General features: G+C 34.2%; 2 protein-coding genes across 2 annotated transcripts in view; one reads left to right on the forward strand and one right to left on the reverse strand.

The window, feature by feature from the left end:
- The first annotated feature begins 717 nt into the window (after positions 1-717).
- On the forward strand, positions 718-17,233 carry B4GALT6 (UDP-Gal:betaGlcNAc beta 1,4- galactosyltransferase, polypeptide 6). The gene is made up of 8 exons (XM_010020265.1): positions 718-828; positions 1,198-1,311; positions 6,301-6,425; positions 6,943-7,059; positions 8,494-8,681; positions 11,293-11,415; positions 12,294-12,395; positions 13,658-17,233. Exons 1-8 carry the CDS (start codon positions 729-731, stop codon positions 13,803-13,805), a joined length of 1,017 nt encoding a protein of 338 aa, XP_010018567.1. The 5' UTR covers positions 718-728; the 3' UTR covers positions 13,806-17,233.
- Positions 17,234-18,448: 1,215 nt separating this feature from the next.
- The window catches only part of LOC104410175 (transthyretin-like), a 6,073-nt gene continuing 1,863 nt past the window's right edge, over positions 18,449-22,658 (reverse strand). The window contains exons 2-4 of the mRNA XM_010020271.1: positions 22,513-22,643; positions 20,335-20,470; positions 18,449-18,608 (exon numbers count right to left, since the gene is read on the reverse strand). Of these exons, the coding sequence (XP_010018573.1) occupies positions 18,501-18,608; positions 20,335-20,470; positions 22,513-22,643 (375 nt within the window). The 3' untranslated portion in view covers positions 18,449-18,500. The remainder of the gene's footprint in view (positions 18,609-20,334; positions 20,471-22,512; positions 22,644-22,658) is intronic.

Here is a 22,658-nt window from a genome sequence, read left to right on the forward strand (position 1 = left end):
TTCGGACATAAACACAGCTTCTTTTTCAACTTACTCTTTTCTGCTTAGAACAAAGAATTGTCTTGAGATCAGTTTTGGGGATTTGAGTGCAAGGCTGAGACAGAGGAATATTTCATGCTATTGTGAGTTGCTTAATTACTCAGATTGTTGATTTACTCACCTTTGATGCCTATAATAAATATTTCACGTATAATTATTAAACATACTTTAAGATTGGCAGTGATTTGTAGCAGTTGTACAATGAAACAGCTGTTAGGAGTGAATGAATAGCAGTTTTCACTGAAAGTTGTATTAACTAACAAGTAAAAAGGAGGACTATTTTATGGGGCAATTTCATATTGTCTAGTAATTTTTTGTCTTATATTTCTATGATGTATATGTAGAGGCATATATGAGGGATGTATCTACATTACCAGTAAAGTTTTCTTAATTCAATTGTTTCTTGGCACTGTCAGTTGCTTTCTGTAATTTAAAGAAATAAAAGTGTCATATAAGGTGTGTATTAAAGTTTTATATTTTGGGTGGTTTATATAGACCTGTGGTTATTTCGGTTTGTGTGTTTCACTTTTTGTGGATCTTCATCTTGAAGGATTAATGTTCATTAGCTGTGGATTCAGGCATAGTAACAAATATTGAATGCATTATAAATAGATGTTAATGTAAAAATACCTTGTTTTAATTAAAATTCAAAAATGCTTTTTGTTTTATCAGCAAACACATATCTCTTTATGGTGCAAGCTCGTGGTATAATGTTGAGAGAAAATGTAAAAACAATAGGACACATGATCAGATTGTATACTAACAAAAATACTACACTGAATGGCACAGGTAAGAATATTTCTTCTTTAATTTAATTTTTAAAGGAGCTTTATGGAGGGAGGAAAAAAAGGCCAAACCTTTGTGTCGTGTCTTGACTATGAAAAGCTAGACCCAAGCCCTACTGTTCTGTAACAGAAGTGAAGGCCAAATAGTTACTGTTTCTCAATTCACTTTAGTAGGAAATATTTGTCATAGTTGTAATAGAGATATCTTGATTTAATTATTGTACCTCTAGTGTAGTAATGTTTTTGTTCTTTTTTTGAACCATGCTGCTAGGAATTTGTTACTTACAAAGTTACTGTTCTCACCTTCATGATGATATGTTACAAATTCAGTGGATAACATAGTTTCTTACAAAAATCAATTCCTCTTTTTAAGATTACCCTGAAGGAAACAATTCTAGTGACTGTGTTGCTCAAACAACAATGTATCTTCCAGAAAACTTCACTTACTCTCCTTACCAGGCATGTCCAGAGAAGCTGCCTTACATGAGTAAGTTTTAAACTGACCTTAATGTTTATCCAGTTAATTGGATTTTATTAAAACAAAGCATAATTATTTTAATATAAAATATAAGTATGAGGAGTTAAAATATATAGCAGAAAAGAATTAATAAAATGCATCTGAAAGGACAATAATGCTTAGCAGAATTTTGCATGTAACCATTGCGTTATTAAAGCTTTTGGCCTCTTTGCTAATATCCTAGTATGTTTTAAATTTTATTTACAAACCATTTTACTTTCTACAAATTCATTATTAAATTGCTTTATTAATATGTAGGAATATTCTAACTTTTAAAAGTACCCCTTCAGAGTTGCATATTTTGAGGAATAGTTAAAAATTTCTGTATTGGAAATGGTAGTCCTTATAGAGCGATTCATGAATCAGAAACTAGTTCTCAAACTTCGTCAGCTAATCAATTACCTCAATATATGGAAAACTGAACAAGATGGTGCAGTGAAGTGAGAGGTGATGGGGGTAAGAAAGTGCAAAAACCCTGTTGTTATAAAGAAGTAGTACTTACATAACAAGTGGAAAGATGTGATCCTCAGGAAATTTTAAAATTAAGCTTTTGAACTCAGATGTTTAAGATCCTAAGTTATTAAATGGAACTTGTTTAAGTAACCCTAATTTTATTCATCTTTAAGCCTAGAATCTAAACATCTAGTTGTTTTGTTTGAAGGTGTTTAGTTGCACCAGAGTGTCATGCAGAAATAAGAGACTGAATACTTTGGCACTATTGCTGTTTTTCTTTCCTGAGTTTTTATAAAACCTGTAATATTAGAGTTGTCCGAAGTAGCAGTATTATCCCAGTGTATGTAGAAGTTCTTATAAGCAGGTATTGCACAGTTAAAACAGTAACACAAATTGAGATTGGAAGAGTTCCTTCGTGCGAGTCAGTGTCCTTAACCTGATTTAATAATGTGCCTGAAATGCTGTTGGCATGGGTTTTTTTTTTGTCTTCTTCCTGTAGACAAAGTTTGACTTTCAAAATCATGTGGGTGTTCTTTCCTACAATATTCCTTACATAAAAAAAAACCCCTAAATTATTCCAATAGTAAATATTTTAGCTATTTTGTGAAACACATAGAAAGTTTGAAAAATGTCCATTCTGGATAACCAAAGAAACAAGAATAATGGTTATGATGATTGAAAAATTAATATAATCAGTATTTTTAATGAAACCTTCAAGGGTTGAATTCTGCTAGATTAGTTAGTTCAAAACTGTATTGGCTTCTGCTATCTGTTTTACTTGTATATTAGTCTGCTGTCTAGGAGTGGAGGGATGAGGCAAGTTAGAAGGTACTAAGGTACATTAATAGGTCAGACCTACTTATAGCACACTAAGGTACCTTAGTAGATCAGCCTACTTATTGCATGTTATCTCAAATCATTGGTGCAGATTTGTCTGCACTGAAGATATTTAGAATTGCCAGAGTAGGGATGCATTCTACTCTGCCATCCTTGCTATCAACCACTTTGGCTATATGTAATTCTACCAGAATTTGTCTATAGGTCTCCTTTAACCTCCTTGCTTGTACCTCTCCTGCTTAATTTAATATAGAAATTGTAATTTTAATAGAAAATAATTCTCCAGTTACTGTTACTGTTCTACGAAGAAATGTGTGTCTCACCCTTTGGTTTTCATGTATACTTTTTCAGTTGTCATCTGTGTGTTTAATTATAATCTAAACAAAGCTTTTCTGAAGGTTGTTTAATGCAATGAAATGTTGTAGGTTATTTTGAGATAGCAAGAGAAGAAAGCTTTTTGAATGATGTATATTTTGACCTGCTTAATAGCTTAAAATTATTATAGAGGTCAACTATTCTTTACATCAACTTGACAAATTTGTATCATGAAAGGAGTATGGTAAAACTGTGTTTTGTCCCAGGTACATGCACTCTTAAAATAGGACCAACTAGTGCTAGTGCTTTTGTTACTGACTCAGTCTTTCAGTTTGTAACCCACTGGTTGAGCACTGCTGTGCTAGTTCATAAGCAAGACACCTCTATTTCAAGATAGAAGCAGTACAAAACAATCAGCATAATTTTAATACTGACTAGAGAGGTAAATGGAAAGCAGATTAGTTTTTCAGTTATATGAAATAAACCCCTCCTGTTTTAGAATTTTTAAGCAGTCACTTCACAGTTTGCGTAACAACTAGCTCTTAATGAGCTATAATAAATATAATATCCAGCTCTTTTACTTTGCTCACTTCAGTACACTGAGGTTGAATATACCTAAACCATTTTAAATAGATATTAGAAAAATCTATTTTGTGGAGGAAGTTCTGCTGTGTCCAGAAGGAATATATTCTACTGTACTGTTCACTGAATAGTTAAGGTTTTCCCAATACTCAACCTTTTTTTCTTTTTTTTTCCCTCCAGCAAGTAAGTCAGATTTCTTCTTGCCCTTTTTGATGCTTGGTAAAAAGTTGGTTGCCATCTATGTACCAAATTATTCTGTTTTGAAAAGGCTTATGTTTTTGTCAGTCTCTTCCTTTGCAGGTAAACCAGTAATTTCAGCCTTTCTAGACATAGTTTCTAAAGCTCTTGTCATTCTTGATTTTTGTACTGTAGACTTTCTCTAATTGGATTTCCTTTTGACGCATCATAATGGGCTAAAACCCTGGTTCAAAACAAGCTAGTAATTACCTTCTCTGTTTTTCATATAACAGCAGTTAATGTATTCCAGAATGAGATTTGCCATTTTGTGCAATTGCATTACAGTTTATTGTCTCATATTAATAGGCAATCCATTATAAACTGTCAAAATATCTTTCTGCATACTGCAGAATACCAGGTATTTCCTGGTTTGTGTGTATTTGCTTTATTTCTCTTTCAGAAGCAATCCATACTTTTTTAAAAATTAATTTCACTCTGGACTTCAGCATGTATCTGATTTGTTGATAGTATTTTGTTTTGTTCTTCAAGATCCTTTCTGCTTCCTCAGCTTTCTTTTTTTGTGGATTGCGTAAATATGTTTTACTGCAGCATGCTAGACAGTGATGGATCTAGTGAATACTAAGCCCAGATATTTACTGAGATGCCTTCTTTTCTCCTCCACCAATGACAGGGAAATACCGCTAATTTCTATTCACCCATCTCCTGTGTACTTCTGATAATACCAAGTTTTCGCTTTACTACAGGTAATTTTTAAACAGTCTGGAGGGAATTTTAGCATGTCCCATAAAGTTAGAAGCACCTGCCTTATACAAATACTGTTTTACCAGTCCTCCTGTTTTGTTTTTTTCTTTTAATTTGAACTCTGTAAGCATCTGATAGCATCTAAACTTTTCTTGGGAGACTAAGGCACCTGCGTCCTTTGCATCATGTGCTATTTGCTTCCTTTTCTGGTGTAGTAATTGCCATTCATTCATCTTTATTTTCCTTTTAGATTCTATAAACTGAAAGGCTTTTGTTGCTTCTCTGTCTCTTGGTAGTTGCAATTGATTTCGTTATCTATTTACTTTTTGAAATTTAATTTGTACATGTTTATACTCTATATACTTGTCCTTTGTTGATTGCCCTTATTTCTACTTTTTGTAACATTTCTTTTTCAGGTGATTGAAGAGTTTCAGATACAACCATAATGCTAATCCAAGCTTGCTTATTTATTTGTCTGCTCATTAAGATTAGCCTGTTCTGGTATATATTTATGCAGTCTTTTTTTCAGCAAGTGCCAGGTTTCCTTTTTCTTCTAAAGTAAATAAATGAATGTGAGTGTTCAAATCTGTTCTTAGAAGATATTCTCCTTATTGTGCTGTTCTTGATCCTTTTTTTTTTTAATATCATTTCCCTTTTTTTAAGTTACATTTTATATTTATGAGTATTTCTACATTTAATCAGTTCCCAAACTAAAATAGCTTTTTCAGTATTTCTGCTTTCTGAAAACAACAGTTACTCCTAATATGCTCCAAATATGTCAACCTTTCCAAAAGATTTAGAGAGGTAGTCAATTCATTGTTACAACATAAAGCAATCTTTGGACACATGCAGATTCTTTTAGGTGCTGGCACCAGGGGAGAAAAGTTGAGTAATTTCTTTCACTGACTTTAAAATTCCAATCCTTCCTGAAAGACTTAAATTTTTAGACAAAAACAAGTAGAATATTTTATGGTCTCTGTCAGATAGCTATTGCAAGTTTTTTATTTGATGGTCTAGCATAGTAGTTGCTGAAGAGCAACTTGAGCTTCTGGTTAATTAGGGTAACTCTACTCTTTTCCCCAAATTTTCTTGATTCCTTCTGCTTTGGAGGGTGTTTACTATGAATCATCATTTCCAGGTTTGAAATTTATACACATGTATAAGCTAATGAGCAACAACTCTTAGCTATCAACTAAGTATTTTCTCATAATAAGTAGTAACCTGATTTTTTTGCTACCATATTGAGGTCATTATTTAATATATTACTGAATTCCACTGTCATCAGTAGCCATTTGCAAATGCTTTTTCTATTGGGCTAATTAACTCTATCAGTGGTAATTCTTAAATCCAAGCCACTTGCTATAAGTTGGTTTGATGCAGACAGTGGTGAATTAGTGGATGAAGGCTGTACATGCAATGTGTGTAATTATTTAGAATTTGGGGAAGTTTGTTGAGTGTAGTGTTGGTGCATTTTCATTTTTTGTGGAAGAGCAAGGATTTGAGCATTTGTCCAGTAGTGCAGATGACGTGGAATTGTTAAGCGGTACTTGAAAGATGACTCTGTAATAGATACAAAATTCAAATTATTTTTCATGTTCTATGTCCTCTGAAAGGAGTATTTTGCTGGTAAGGTTTATTGAAAGAATGTTTATATTGCGAAATACTGAAATTCATTCTGTAAAACCTGAATATTAAGAGGATAGTATAAATCGTTTCTTTTTTTATCTGTAGGTAATATAACTACAAATTTCTCATGCTATTTATCTGTGATATACCTTATAGTGTTAGATCTGATGCCTTAATTCAAATGAGTATTTTTTTTCCTTTATTAAGGAGGCCTTATAGATGTCAATATGAGTGAAATTAGTTTTGATGAAATTCAGCAACTGTTTTCAAAAGATTTAGACATTAAACCAGGTGGACACTGGAAACCAAAAGATTGTAAACCAAGATGGAAGGTGAGATGCCGTTGGGTTATTTTTGTTATTTTTTTCTTTTTCTGTTGGTTTATAAGAACAGTTTACCATTGCAAGCACTCAGTCTTCTACTGCTGTGTATTTTAGACAATATGTTGTATGTTATAATATATGTATTATACTATCTGTGCTCAAGAAGAGACTAAAACTTGAAGTAAACTTGAAATGGATTATCAAGAATGTCTAAAGGTTCAATAATTGTTGTTAGTAAACATTTTATCATATGGATGCAAACTTGTCCTGAGTGTATGTTGCTTAAAGTATAATTAAAAGCAAGTGAACATAAAAGGGAAGTCTTATTTATGTCCTACTCAGATTTTTTTTTAACTGTTTGAGCTAAATTCCAACATGCTTTCCTACTGGGAATGAATGTTTAAAACACAGAGACAATTTAAATGTAAAAGTTGAAAAGACTGTGTACGCCATGGAAAACTTGATCTGTATTGAAACATTGAAATTTAAAAATACAATAGTCTAATATATATCTAATTTTTTGAAGGTGGCAATCCTTATTCCTTTTCGGAATCGCCATGAACATCTTCCAATCTTTTTCCGTCATCTGATACCTATGTTGCAGAAGCAGCGGCTGGAATTTGCCTTCTATGTTGTTGAACAGGTAACAGCATTTTCTTGAAAAGTTACTCTTCAAGATTCCTCATTAAAGGGGATTTGATGTTTTTAACAAGATTTGGATGAATCCAGAATTTAAAAATTACTCTGCTGATCTAATCCTTTGAATGAAAAAGGAAGGTTCAGCTCCGGTCCCCAGTTTAAGCAATGGCCAGACACATACTGCTTTTCTTCAAATATGGGCTGATATTTTATAGGTGATAACACATCCTCTTTGAATCTATTGTCTTTGTATGTATTCAAGGACAAAAAAAATGGGGCTATATCTGACTGGCGACTGGTCACCAATGGTGTTCTTCAGTGCTCAGAGGGATAGTTCTGTTCAGTATGCTTACCAACAATCAGGAATTGAGTGCAGCAATCGGGAGCTGAGTGCAACATCAGCAAGTTTGCTGATGATACCAAACTGGGAGGTGCTGTTGACTCTCTCTAGGGGTGGAATGCCTTGCAGAGGGATCTAGGTAGGTTGGAGCATTGGGCAATGATTGATTTAACAATCAGAATACTGGATTCTGCACCTAGGATGGAGTAAAGCTGGGCACAACTATAAACTGGGAGAGGAGTGGCTGGAGAGCAGTGCTGCAGCAAGGGATCTGGGGGTGCTCATCGACAGCAGGCTCAATGTGAGCCAGCAATGTGCCCTGGCTGCCAAGAGGTCAAACCACACCCTGGGGTGCATGCAACACAGCAAAACCAGCCAGACAAAGAAGGTGATTATCCTGTTGTATTCAGCGTTGGTGTGGCCTCATCTTGAGTACTCTGTGCAGTTCCAGGCCCCACAGTTCATGAAGGATGTGAAAGTCCTTGAATGCCTCAAGAGGAGGAAAGTAACAAAGCTGGTGACAGGGCTGGAAGCATGTCCTGTGAGGAGTGGCTAAGGACTCTGGGCTTGTCTAGTTTGGAGGAAAGGAGGTTGAGGAGTGACTTCATTGCTCTCTACAGCTTCCTGAGAAGGAGAAGGGAGGGGGATATCTTCTCCTGGGGATCCAGTGACAGATCATGTGGGAATGGCTCAAAGCTGATAGTAGGTTCTTTCCAACTGAAATAGTCCAGTCTATTCCAGTTGACTGTTTTAACAAGAAACAAAGTATAGTGTTTCTTTCTTAGTTTGTATCAGTATTTCTTTAACTTGTAATTTCATGCTATGTTAATCCAAACCACCCATGGTTTGATACTTCAGAGTTACTAGTGCTATAAGTTGCTAGTGCTGTTACATTTTGTGTAAAAGGGGAGAACAATATAGTTGATGTAATTGGTGCTAGCCAGAGGTATTGCTCTGCTTAGCTGAGGGAATAGCAGCCATCTTTGTCAGTGTTTTTCTTTTTTTGTGTGTGTGGTAGAGAATATATTTCTCATAGTATTGAAATTTTGTCTCTTTCTTCTTGATTCTTGCACTGCCTCCTTTGTTTTCTGTTTGAAGACAGGTACGCAACCTTTTAATCGTGCAATGCTTTTTAATGTTGGGTTCAAAGAGGCTATGAAGGATGCTGTCTGGGACTGCATAATATTTCATGACGTGGATCACTTACCTGAAAATGACCGAAATTATTATGGATGTGGAGAAATGCCACGCCATTTTGCAGCAAAGCTGGACAAATACATGTACATGTAAGTAATTAGCTTTATTCTTGTTTCTTAAAGACCCAGAAACATTATTAAAGTGTGTATGAATTTTGTGACAGTTTACACAGCAGGTGAAACCAATAAAACAGCCTTCTACTACATATATGAATATGTAGCTATTAAAGGAAGATTTAAGTTTAGTGTCTACATTTGATATGTTGCTAATTTGAAGATATTTATAATTTTCAGTGTTGAACTTGTTGCAGTGAGGTTGACTGTATGTAAGTCTATGTATGTCAAGGGGGAAAAACTTAACTTGCTTATTAGGAATCTTCTCTGGCAACATGAGCTTTTGCAGTGGTTGTTAACAAAAATAAGGAGATAATCTTCAGCAAAATACTACAGGAAAGATGTTTTAATTTTCTTATGAATATACAATTCTGCTTTATACCTTTTTAAACAGGAGATTTTCTTCCTGCTAGGACATTTCGTATTTTGTATTCAGTCTCTATTGAAATTTGATGAATATAGTGGGTCCTAATGTTTTGTTATTTTCTATACTTCTGACATTTTACATTAATGATGTTTCATTTACTTTTTAACACTCTATCTAATGACACTCTTCCAGTCACTTCACATAAAGTTATAACTTATTGCTTGTTATATGTATATATTTGCCATCCTGAAAATTTATTTGTGAAATTGACCAACTTGACAGCTTGGCCAAACTGATAGATCAAAAGCAATGCGCTGAAAACATGACACCTTTTTGGACTTCAGTTCGGTCAGTCAATTGGCAGATAAACCTGTAAAGGTTTTATATGTATTGAAAAATATCTAAATTAAACATAAAAATCTGTATTTACATAATACTTTATGTATTGACATATACATTAATAAAGTTTACGAAAGGTGTTTATGAAAGTAAATGTATGCAATAATACGTATTTATAAAATACAAATACATATTTATGTATATATACAAAAAGTGCTTGTGCACCACACACACATACGTACATACATACATAAAAAAATAAACCTCAAACAGTTCCATTAATGTCATACTCTGGTTGTTTTTATTTTTGGTTGATGGGTTGGTTGTGGGTTGTTGTTGTTTTTTTTTTTTTTTTTAGTTGGGACTTTTTTGGGAGGGGGGTGTATGTTTTGGTTTTAGGGACGGTGATATCTCTGGGTTTTTAGAACACCTGTTATTTCAGTTGAATAGGGATATATAGTAACAAACTTCCCCAAAACTACTAAGGTTTGGTTGAATCCTGTGTTTCCATGGAGGTCAGAAATTACATGACTGTGTATTTCTTTTTCTTTCCCCTTGCATTCTGGAGTTATTTGTCCTTCAGTGTGGCAATTGTGTCCTAAGCAATTGTAAATCTTTTTGTAGATAGTCCTAACTTCTTGAAGGTTCCAGGTTTGGAAGCGTCTCCTGAGAAAGATGTTTGATTACTTCTATCTGATGAAATTGTGTGCTGTTTCTGAAAGGAGGAACATACTTTACTGTGGCAGCTTCCAGGTTAAGGATGCAAGTCAATTTTAATGGAAGTAGACATAGAAACTTAAATTTTTTAATTTTTCTTTTTTAGATTGAAAATGCGTTTTGGGAACTGGAAATCACATTTCCTGTGCCTTAGTATGTTATATTATGTAGCTACAGTGTCTGTGTTGGCCAGCTGCTTGTTACTTAATAATAGATTCATAGAGTGGTTTGGGTTGAAAGGGACCTTAAAGATCGTCTACTTCCAACCCCCCTGCCATGGGCAAGGACACCTTCCACTAGACCGTGATGCTCAAAGGCCCGTCCAACCTGGCCTTGAACACTGCCAGGGATGGGACAGCCACAGCTTCTCTGGGCAACCTGTGCCAGTGCCTCACCACTCTCACAGTGATTAATGTTTTCCTAATGTCTAATCTAAATCTCCCCTCTGTCAGCTTAAAGCCATTACCCCTTGTCTTATCACTCCATGCCCTTGTAAAAAGTCCCTCTCCAGATTTCTTGTAGGCTTAATAATATATGTTAGGAAATACTGTATGCTTATTGACAAAAAAACCCACCAAAAAACAAACCCAAAACTAAACCAACCCACATATAGATTCTTTTGATTCAAAAGTTCTAAAACCTGGGAAATTGTTTCTCAAATGAGTACGCATTTCACTGTGGTTAAATATGTACTGTTAAAATGTTCCCCTTGAGTTTTAACAGTTCTGTAGAATGTAGTTATGAACTAAAATTGCTGAATTGTTGCATTACTGATTGTAAATTTTTCAGTTGATCAGAAGTTGGGGTTTTTTTCAGTTGAATAGTGTTAAAATACAATGGTTTGAGAGCTTCACTTAACACTCATCTATGGGTCTGAATCAGCCATCTGAAATATGGTAGACTTCCGTTTCATGTGGTGATACTAATTTTAGCTACTTTAAGAGTAGCTTGTGTGCAAATTGGACACTACTGCAAATATTTGTTCAACTTCCATGTATCTTACCTCATATCAGTGATCTGTGAAGCAGTTTTGCATAGTAAATACATTCATCATCTGTTCGTGTCCTTAGCTTGGGGTTCTTGTTCGTTTGAAAGGTATTGTTTAAAGAGAGGGCTACCTATCTAAGTACAGCTAATAATAAAGAATTTGTCTTTTGTTTTCAGTCTTCCATACAATGAGTTCTTTGGTGGCGTAAGTGGCCTGACAGTGGAACAATTCAAGAAGATCAATGGGTTTCCAAATGCCTTTTGGGGATGGGGTGGAGAAGATGATGATCTTTGGAACAGGTGAATGCTCAGTGCTTACATCTTTCTCATTATTCTGCGCAATCCAGCCTTTGAGAGCTATTGGGTGTTGGGGCTTTGTTTCTGTCAGATGTCACCTTTTTTAAATTTGTTTTAGATGAACAAATTCTAACACTTTTAAAGAATTCACTTAAAAATATCAGAATACCATTTGAAAAGATAAGTAAGATGTTCTTTTTTCTTGGCCTGAGAATAGTTATTGGACTTTTATGAGACAGATCTTGTACCAAAAAATGGAATAAACAATGGATATTGGATATTTAATCTCATTCCTTCTAGTCTTCCGTGCACTGTTTTGATTTTAATTTACATCTGTCTTGCCTCTGGTATTATGGAATACCATCCTACAGACATGTAGCATAAGCATGAGTTTAAGTATCTTAGGAGCAGTATTGGAGAGAGAGGTTAATTTGTGACTATTAATAGACACAAACTGGACAATGAACAGCAATGCTCTCACTGTATTACTAACTGTTTATAGCAAACAAGTGTAAAATGTTCTAGTTGAGCTGTTGAAATCAAGTGACTTCATGAGTTTATATGTAAAGAGATATTTTAAAGGAAGGGTTTGAAGTTTTTTATTCTTTTTTCCAGACTATTTTAATATTTTTATGCTGTTGTGCTTTAAGAACAAAGCAGGAAATACTAAATATGAAATAATATTATTTCACACTTCATTGGGTTTTGCCAGCTGTTTTGGTTGTCGGGTTAGGAATGTTTTGGGTATTTTAGGGAGACAATGTCAGTGAATGCAAAGACTTAGCTTTGAAAGATTTGATGTGCATTTTTCACTTTTGCTTTAACTTTTAAAAACATCTTTTTGATAATATTCATAAAAATGTTTATGTATTGTACCCCAGGGTTCACTATGCTGGATACAATGTAACAAGACCAGAAGGAGATTTAGGGAAATACAAATCCATTCCTCATCATCACAGAGGTGAAGTCCAGTTTTTAGGACGGTAAGAAAAATGTATAACTGTTCAAATGCTAGAGCTAAAGATGTAAATTTTTTTCTTACACATACAGAAGTCTTCCACACGTACAAATAAACAGTCAGCGCTTATCAGTGTTGTTCCATCTTTAATGCTAAACTTTGTGTTTTATTAAACATATTGTTTGCTGCTCAGATATTTCTTATTTAAACATGAAAGAGACTGAGTCTGTGTGTCAGAAGATATTATCATCATAATGTTTCATGCAGAATGCTATTGTTCCTTAATAGCTTGGGCATTAGTGCTAGCAGGGCTCCATCAGCTGGTTAATTTGGATATTCTGCAAAAGGAAGCAGTGCACCTAGGTAAAATCACTCCTGTGTGAAAACAGGCTTTAAAATTCCTCAAGGGTTGGTTTCTTCCATCATATTTCATTCTTTTCTGAGATACTTTCTTTTCATTTCCTGCTTATATTGACATGAACATTTTCTTTTGGGGTTCCTTTCTTTTGCTACAAAGATACAAAAACCACTTCAACTGGCCAGTAGATTCTGGCTGCCCTACGTAGGAATAGCATCTAGAATGCAGCAGATGAGCCACACCTAAAAATTAGTATGTGAAAAGAAAAATAAAGGGTTTACAGTGTGTGTTTTCAGATAATTGGAAATACTGCTCAGTTTTGTTAACAATGGGTGTCTCCTTCTGGAAACATCTTTATTCTTTATTCATAATTTAAAAAAAAGGCATGTATAGTTAGACATAAGTAAATATGTGATATGGAACTAAAATTATATATATGTAATCTGGGGATGGGGAACTTTGGGTTTTTTAATCACGTCAAATTTAGATGTCTGCAAATGCAGGAGTCTCAAGAATGAAATCAAGAACAATTCCAACTTTTAAGCTTATAGTGTTGAACAGTGACAGTTCCTGGATATATTCTCTGAGCTCTATAGTTGAGTTTTATAACAAAAGAACATGAAGAAATTTAATGTTCTTTAAAAATCAATTTAGTTTGGGACTAAAGAAAGCATACATATGAAATTCCTTTGTTATTTAGTCTTAATGTTAACTTGTATATGTGAACATAAAATCTCACTGTATTAAAAAAACAAAGTGTCTTCTTTTAAAACTTAGGTGGGCCATTTTGTAATTTCAAGGGCTGAGAGGTAGTTTCATAATTTAAAGCATATTTCAAAATGAAATGAATGTTGCAGTACCATGTCTAACATCAATTGAATTGTCTTGCAAATCTTTCTCATGTTTTCTTCTTCCAACTCCTTCTGCAGATATAAACTTCTGAGGTATTCCAGAGAACGTCAGTATATTGATGGGTTGAACAATTTAATATATACTCCTAAAATACTTGTCAGTAGATTGTATAAAAATATAACTGTTAATCTCATACCAGAACTTGCTCCTGTTAGAGACTATTGATGAAAGTGGAATGACAAGCTACCCTACCAGAATAAACTTTTAACACTGGAAGCTACTAACAGACACTGTAAAACAAAACAAAACCAACGAGCAGCATCTTAGAATTAGAGATTTTTGATCATTTGATGATGCATATTAGCAATGAGAAGTAAAGTGATTGTATGTACCATGTATTTTGTTCTGAAAGAAAAGGCAGCAGCTACCACTCAGATGTTTACAGCATGAGACTACTGTTCAAGCCTTCATTCTTCTGTATTCTCTATCACAACCAGTCAACTAAATAAACTGCAGAAAACAGACTTGTAGCTTCTCTGGAAGTAGGGACAGAGGCCACTTCCAGGAATTTTTTTATACTAAACTGCCTCCTCCTTCCCCTATATTTAAATGAATGCTTTTATTTCTTTTTAAAATGTTTTGTAAATATGTGATGTAAATTAATGTGTGTACATTGGTCTTAAATTGCTCAATATTTTATGTTTCAGTATGTATTTGAGTGTGTTCTTGTTTGAATTCTATAGGAATGTTTTTATTAGCATGAAAGAACAAGTGTAAAATGTAAGTATGCTTAAAAAAAGGTTATACCTTATGTGAAATGAAGGAAATATTAATTGTTGGCCAGCTATGACTGTAAACTGTTATACTAGTTTTGAGCTCTAGGCCTCCTGCGTATCTGTATAGAAAAATCAGTTTCATATATGAACTTGCTAGAAAGAAAGCTTTTAATTTTATTTATTGCCAGCAAAATTGTATGATACCCTGCCTGCCATCTAAATCCTATTTATATGCATATTGCATGTGTATTACAGAAGATCTTGCAGTTGTTGCGTATTATGATCTACAGGAACTGTTTCCAAGTGTGCCACTAGTGTCAATGTCAGGGATTTTAATGCCTAAAACAGTGTGTCTGGGTGCGTACAGTATTTTGGTATTGTTCTTTTTTTTAAAAAAACCTAGTAAACAGCACTTTTATTCCTCCAAAATCAGAAGAGCCAAAAATGTGTCTTCATTGGAAGAATATTAAAGTTAGATTTTTAAGAAAATAATAAAACATAGTTCTAATAGTTCTAATGCTTGTATTGTGGGATTTTCAGAACCACGGTGTTGGTCAAACTGCTCTGCTGCTGCTGATGATGACATAAGTGGAACTGAAAGCTGGCCAATCCCAAGTGCTTTTTAAAATTCCACTCATAATGTATTAATCGATATAGCTATCTAAGGGCCTATTCTGGTAGAGTGCTGAGTGCTTCTATGATGCACTGAGTATCCTCATGTCAATGACTTTCAATGAGATTGAGGTTGCACAGTCCAACTAAGGATTGGTCCTTTCTGTTTCTCTATTTTTGTGGTGTTGTATGCATAACTAGCCCCTTTCCTTGGCTTATAATGGAAAACATATCTTATTTTCTGTTTGCTTGTAATGTTATGCTACCTAAAAATATCCCACTGCTAAGCATTATTATCTTTTTCCAATATTTTTTTACATCCCTTGTTAATACTAAGGAAAAGGACCGGATCATTTATTTTCTATGTTAATGCAAAGATATTGACCAAGTTCTACTAAGCTGTTCTGTTCATCACAGTTGCTCAACTCTTTAGGAACCAAAGACTGACTTCTGCTACCATGAAGAATGGAAAGCAGTATATAATAAGGATTGTTTATCCATAGAGTGTTCTGTAAAAGTGTTGACAAAGAATGCTAACTTTAACTTATTACTGTGTGTTGGTTTCCTGAATTGCTGCCACAGATTGTGTGGTGCTTGTATATTTGAGTTTGTTTGCCATAACGACCTTTTATTTCTCTGGTATCCCAGCAGCAAATTTTGCCCTTAGCCATTCCTCAGTAAAGTTATGAACTTAGTTGTAGGCATCCCAAATATTTAGTAGAAATATAATTATTTAAGTGGTTGAGAACAATTGCAAGGGATATTTTAAACCATATTGGAATTACCTTGAAATCTATCGGTTAATCTAATATGCTTTAGGAATGATGTAATGCAATAAAAATAACAAAGAGCATAAAGTGAACAAAACATCCTTCAAAAGCATGCTTAAGTGATTTGATCACCTCCTGATACATTTTTCTATAACTGAGTGTATAGAATATTCTGAAGCATATAGATAAAGGGGGGATAATACACTGTATGAACAATTATATCTTCAAAATAAAACTAGTCTTACTCCATAACAGACTTGATACAATACTTTAAGAACTGTTGAATAAATTTTTAAATCCCTGATGTAATTTTGAAGTGATTTTTGGTTTTCAGTACAAGTTCACCTACTATTTAACATGTACAATTATGAAACATTCTTTGGTACTGTAGGTCTGTACTGTTTTCTGAAGCATGCTTTTGTGCCCATTTATTAGGCATTCTGTGAAATTACTGTGTGATCTTTAAAAATTCTAATGCATATATATGTATACATACATACATATATAAACACTATATTACACATATGCTGTGGCTGAGCTAATGTAACTTTACAGCTCCAAGTAATTAATCATGTATGGTCTTGAAATATGTGATTTAAACCAGTATGTGAATGGATTATGACATACAGCTGAGTTCCTAAAATGTTTCTAGTTTGATGCCCCAAAGTGATAAATGTTAAATTATGAATTGTTAACCAACGTTCTTATCTAAATACTTTTTATCACTTTGCTGGGAACTTTTAAAAGTTGCCATCTTAAATTACATCAAAACAGTGTTTGTATACTACCTGCTCGAACCCAGTACTATTCTGTAGTGAATTTTAACATAGACAGTGCCTTGAAACAAAATAAATGCGATGCAGAACTATGAGTTGTGCACATTCCTTTTGATATTTTCATGATTCTTGTAAAATGTAGACAGAAGCCAGTCACATTGGCTTTTGCATTGCTTTCAAGGCAAATTAAGGATGTCTTCCCTTCAAGGAGTGAGCATGGAGGGAGAAGAAAGAGGGAGTATTTTACAAGATCTTGAAGGTCTTGCAAATTAACAAGTAAAAATGTTACAGAATTATTAACAATGGAATCTGGTTGATATGCTATGGTACTCTTAAGCCCATTTGCTGTATTTCAAATTAAAGGAGAATATATAATATAAAATCCATTTTGCAATAGACAGTATATTGAAAAGCAAGTGCAAAATGTCCTTTTCTTGGATCTTGCCAGTCTATTTTTCTATCATTATGTTTACTAATGTAGTGGGTAACAAATGAGCCAGTTATTTAAAAACATTAAAAGGATCCATTGCTTATCAGCAAGAGGAAGTGTACTTAAGATTATTTTATTTGTAGAGATATGTAAGATAGGCTTAATGAAAAATGCACTGAGACAAATGCTGGGAATTTCCTGTGTACTATCATAGTTTTGTTTTTTTGTTGTTCATGCAAATGTTTGTACTTTTTTATCATTGTCTTTTATGAAATATAATGTTCTAAAGATCGTGTTGGTTTGTTTATTCTGAGATTCTGTGGAGAATGTATCTTTGAGTTTTGTTTATAGTCAAAGAACTCATTTTTCTAGTGCTCAGTTCATTGAAGTAACAAAAAAAGGGACACTTGGCCAGCAGATACACCAGGTTAGGCAATGATGGGATCAAACCATAAGCTAACAAATTGTTTTACCTTTATTGGTATTTATGCTTTCAGCTTTTGGTTTTATTAGGATAAATGACTTGATGTCTTAGCATGCTTTTCCAAGACAGGGTGGCGAGTCTGTTGAATCTCCTAATGGCTCTCTACGTATTTCAGTTTAGGAATAATCTTCCTTTTATATGGATTACAAGAATGGGAAATAGAAGGATTTATCCCTATTTCTCCTGGCATTAAATGGGGAGCTGGTTTTCTCAGGAATCATCAGTTATCCTTATTTTTCTTTCTATCTTATAGCTATTACAAAAGTGTCTGATGGTTAGAGTTATGCAAGTTGTTTTTGGGAGTACTTCGTCTGAGGACAAAGGTATTTGCAGAATTTTACGGAAATACATGAATAAACTTAAGTATGTTTGATGTATATGCTTTTCTGCAGCACTGGATATGGACTCTTTCTGAAAGAGTCACCAGCTACAATATATTGGAAAGCAGGGAAGAAGGCATTTTAAGTATGTGTAGCGTCCTTAAATGCTATTCTACCTTGCTGTCTCTTTTAAGTTGCTTTTGCTTCTATATCTTAAAAATCAGAATCTGGTGATTATGTGGCATCCTGGCTGTAGTCCCATGCAACTTCATCTATTGTGGGCTTCAGTAATAAAGTGTAGATGATGATAGGTGGTGGATTGCATTTCCTTTGGGCTTACTTTTCATGAGACACCTTTCAGATGTGTTTTGTTCTCTTCCTTTGCAAGAAGGAGTATAGTTTATTAATGTCATGGAAGACTTTGATTTATTCTCAGAATTCCAGTAATGGAGTTTCAAGGCTTTTTATTTTTTTTATTTTTTTTTTTAAGCTTAATGTGTTTTTTTTAAACCCTACATTTTTATTCAGAAGAACAATACTTACAGAATACAGAAATAAAGAATATTTTTATTCAGAATATTTGAAAACAAAGTTAATACATATTTTTCCTAAAATTAACAAAGTGAATGCACAAGTTACTGTTAGTGATTTACTATGTAATCTAAAGCTGTTGATACAGTCAGAAACTAAGTTCTTACCATTGATGGAAGCTTTAATTTACACCTCTAAATTGTCATCCTTAATACTAGCTTTTATTCCACTGGCTCACTAACTACTGCTGTAGTTGAGTAAGAGAAGGGACTGAGGAGAACAACAATGGAGTAATGTCGGTAACTACCATCATTAGCTGTGAACACCACCTGGAAAAAGAAAACAAACAAATACAAGATAAATGAGAAATGATCTCTAGATATCAGCCTGGATGGAACCACTGCAATAGTTTTATCTAACCTCCCACAAAACTTTGGAAATACCTTTTCTTGTGGTGATTTGATCACCGTGATCTGTGACTGCCTGTCACAAATGGTTTTTCCACATGTTAAATATCCTTTCCTAAAAGCATCCCTGTCGCTTATCTAAAATTTCATCAAATATATTTATTATCCAAATAGGGGTTTCCTTGTTGGTACTCATAAATGGTTCCTTATTGAACCCTATTGACTGTATTAAAAAAGGAAAAATAAAAAAGGCATTCTTTCAAGTATTTGAAGTATTCAAATATTATTTTTTTTTTGCTCTTATGAAGTCCTGAGCTTTGAGGAACAGAATTAAACATAGTGCTACAGTCACTATCATCAGGCTAAAATATGGAGCAATCAGTTTCTTCTTAAAATATCTAGTAGATAGAGAAGGATTGCATTAGTCCTTTGGCCACAACATTGTAATAACCTTATGAATGAATGATTTATAACAGTCCTTTAAATATCTTTCCCAGCTCATGTCCTGTCCTTTAATTTCTCCTTTTATATAGTAGATTATTTTGTGTTGTGAGATGATGGGTGTCAAATTTTAAAATAGCTATAGTCTAATAATTCTGTGGTGGATAACTTCTGCTCCTTTCAACATTAATAAAAAAAATGCTTATGGAACAACCAGTGAACCAAGTAAAACATGGTATTCATTTCTGAGGCTTATTTTTAAGCAAGGAGCTCTTGCATTCTGGAATAAATTTATTTCTAGTCTGGAATGTAGACTTAAACATTATCTTGATGTATTAATTTATTGCATGCTGTAAATCTTTTATCTTGGCTCTTTTATTTCAGTTATCATAGAAGACAAGACTATCCAGCGTTAACCTTCATTGTCATCTAGAACAAGAATGTCATTTCTCATCAATTTCAGGAAGGCAGAAACAAAGTTCAACCCAAGTGTTTGCTACCTTTTCTTCAAGGAGATGAGGAATAGCTGTTTGGGCAGCAGTTGCAAACTCTATGGCTGATGGTGTTAACTGGTCTGTTACAGTCCAGCAAACAATAGTACAGGACTGCAGCTGCTACTGAATGCTCATTTGATAGGGCTGATTCTGTGGAAGGGAAGAGGAGAGCCCCCATGGAGTCCCTAGCCCTGTAGTTGGCCTCAGTTGGTACCTGGTTTAGACTGCCTTCCTCTAACCAATTTATCTGTCCCATGCAAACTAACAGGGCCTGTTATATGTTTGGGTTTTTTTTTTTCTGTTGAAAACTGGGAATCCAAGCATCCAGAATGCAGTTCATACTTCCATTATCTTTAAAAATCTAAATTATAAACTTTGTCTACAGCTGTGAAAATTCTGGATCCAAAAGGCAGAAAAATTATTTTCCCGGGAGACTTAATAGAATACTCCACCTGTTGTTCTCCCTTAGGTGTCTAGAATAGTTATGGAAAAAATCACAGGCATAAGTAGAAGTAGAAGGATAACCTCTTTGTAAGTAATGCATCTAAGAGCTTATTGAGACTTACAGGAAAGCTAGTAATTATATTCTCTCATGAGTGTGTTAAAAAGCTTTGAGAAAGAAAGTTCAACACATGCAATTAGTAATTGAAACCTAAACATATGAAGTGTCTTTATTCTTTGCAACTAAAGTATAGGAGAAAATGAATACTCACATCAGCATGGTGATGGAAGGGATTTAAGCCCAGACTCTTCCAATAAGAGTCTGTGTCAAGCTCAATCTTGTACAACCCTGCTACAAATTGTTCCTTAGTAGTGAGTTGATGGAGTCCACCATTGTCATCAGTTTGTCTGTGATGGCAGAAGAATGCACTTTTATATTTTGGTTGAAACCCCAAGAAGAATGCAATTCTTAGCAATTGAATTTGAGTGATGTTGTGAAGCTTAAGTAATATGATGAATACTTCTATTGATCTGGAATGGCTTATGTCCATCTGTATTATGGATGCTTCAGAGCTTATCTTGGCATTTGTTATTTCCACCATTGTCACATCAGATGGCTGCCTGCCATGTCACTACACTGCATGGTTTGAGGGTGAGCCAAAAACTGGCATTATTGTTCATAGACTTTTGGCAGAGTCTTGGAGTTAATTAAATTTACCCACTCAGAAGGAAAACTTCACCACTGTTGTAAGCAATGCAGAAGCTCTGTGGTGCACTTACTGCTCAAGTAGGGTCAACTCTTGATTTTTCTGTTCTTATTTAGAAGTATAAATATTTTTTTACAGTTGGCTATTCGAAATTTGAAGTCTACTATTTGAAATTATTGTAGGTCAGCCAGCATAGCCTTATGGAATTCCCTGTTGTCTGTATTGATCAGTTAGTTTTCCGTCCTTAACAAACAGATGGTTTTATTTGAAAATGCTATCAGTGCTATCCAAGGCCATAGTACTGCCTTGAAATGGTACACCTTTGAACACCAACCAATTTAGGGCTCCAGAACCAATATTGAATTCTGTCTCTCAAACAGTTGAAATAGGTTGAAACCTATTTCTGTGAAAAAGTTATGTAATACTAGGTTTTTGACTGGGTAGGTTGTTCACTGCTAGTGCCTGATTTTAGCAGTTCACAAACCACTGTTTAGTGTTCTAGCTGCCAAATCTTTTCTGAACATATTTTATTCAAATTGGATGCAGAGAAAAATGAAGAATTTAATGTTTTTTATATCGGTGTCCAGTGCATTATTTAGGATTTTTGCTTTAATGTAGCTTATGAGTCATAGAATAGCACTTGTAACTTCTTAGATGCTCTGTAGTCAGTTATCAGACTTTTTTTATCCATTCGAATGTCTATTTTTTTCTTCGTTGTAGGTTGATCATTGTTAGATAAATGTTCTCTTTGTTAGTAAGCTTTCTCAGCTAAATCCACATATATCTTTTGCTGAGAACGGTTGTTTCAGAATCTTGTGTTAATATTCAATTATTTACAAATTAACAAGGCTGGAGAGATTGATTTAGTATTATCACAATGTTTGCACACCTTATCTTAAGGTTACTTTGTTCTTTGTTTCAAATGTTAAGGATGTTTTCATGGCTTTAGTCAACATCCAGGTGATCAGCCCAATATCTTTATATATGGCCTCTAAGTTCAGATTTGAAGATAAGTAAACTAAATGCCCTCTTAAGGGAAAATTTCATGCATTTCCAGTGACAGAATATGTGTTAAGCTATCTTCTCACCTGAGGGGTGGAAGACGATTTAGCTAGCACAATATATTTTTCTTCCCTACCTTGTACAAATATATGTGGCCTTCATTGTAGCTATGTTTTTCAGGGACATGTATGAGAGCACTGTTGTTTTTGCTAGTCCACTGCTTTATGACACCAAAGAGCCACTTGCATACAGTTTCTCATGGACTGTCTAGAAATGCATCTGGGATCCCACTATTGAAATTCCTGCACTATGTCAGCTTTAGCCCTTATGAGCACTATCTCTCTTTTTTAGGTAAGGAGACTGTTAACAGGCCTGGAAAGGTCTTGAGTGAGATTTTGCAACTATCTTGAAGAGATAAATGTGGAAGTGGGATGTTGTTTGTTGAATAAAGAATGTTCATTCCATGTGTAATGGAATTGAAGACAAGCAATGATTGAATTAAAGGGTAGTTTAAAGTACTCTCTTTGGCTCATAGTAATTATAAAAGCATTATAAACCCATTTTGGTAGTTGAAACTGTAGTACAGTTAAAAGACAGCAGCAAATTCATTCAGTAGTATGTTACTTTCCTCTGAATAAAAAAAGACACCTTATGTTAGAGAATGTGAGAATGTTTTTTCAGCTATTTGGCCTCTTCCCATTGATTTTCCCTTCTTTCACTCACTATTTTGGTATTACTTACTTTGAGTTTAACAGTTCCCAAGATCCATCTGCAGCTTCTTTATATAACTTAACTGGAACATTTGGAGCTGGACTTCCTCGGACTGAATCCAGTATTTTTATAAAAAGAGGATTCTTGGAGTCAGCAGAGTCCTTCAGATAGGGAAA

This window comes from Nestor notabilis, unplaced genomic scaffold, assembly GCF_000696875.1.
Source record: "Nestor notabilis isolate BGI_N333 unplaced genomic scaffold, ASM69687v1 scaffold16010, whole genome shotgun sequence".
NCBI classification, from domain to species: domain Eukaryota; kingdom Metazoa; phylum Chordata; class Aves; order Psittaciformes; family Psittacidae; genus Nestor; species Nestor notabilis.

Bases quoted from the DNA above. Each gene is read 5' to 3' on its own strand.
- B4GALT6 (XM_010020265.1), top strand. From the start codon at position 729: ATGGTGCAAGCTCGTGGTATAATGTTGAGAGAAAATGTAAAAACAATA. The intron at 6,426-6,942 runs GTGAGATGCCGT...AATTTTTTGAAG, and splicing joins ATTGTAAACCAAGATGGAAG to GTGGCAATCCTTATTCCTTT. The intron at 12,396-13,657 runs GTAAGAAAAATG...CTCCTTCTGCAG, and splicing joins GAAGTCCAGTTTTTAGGACG to ATATAAACTTCTGAGGTATT.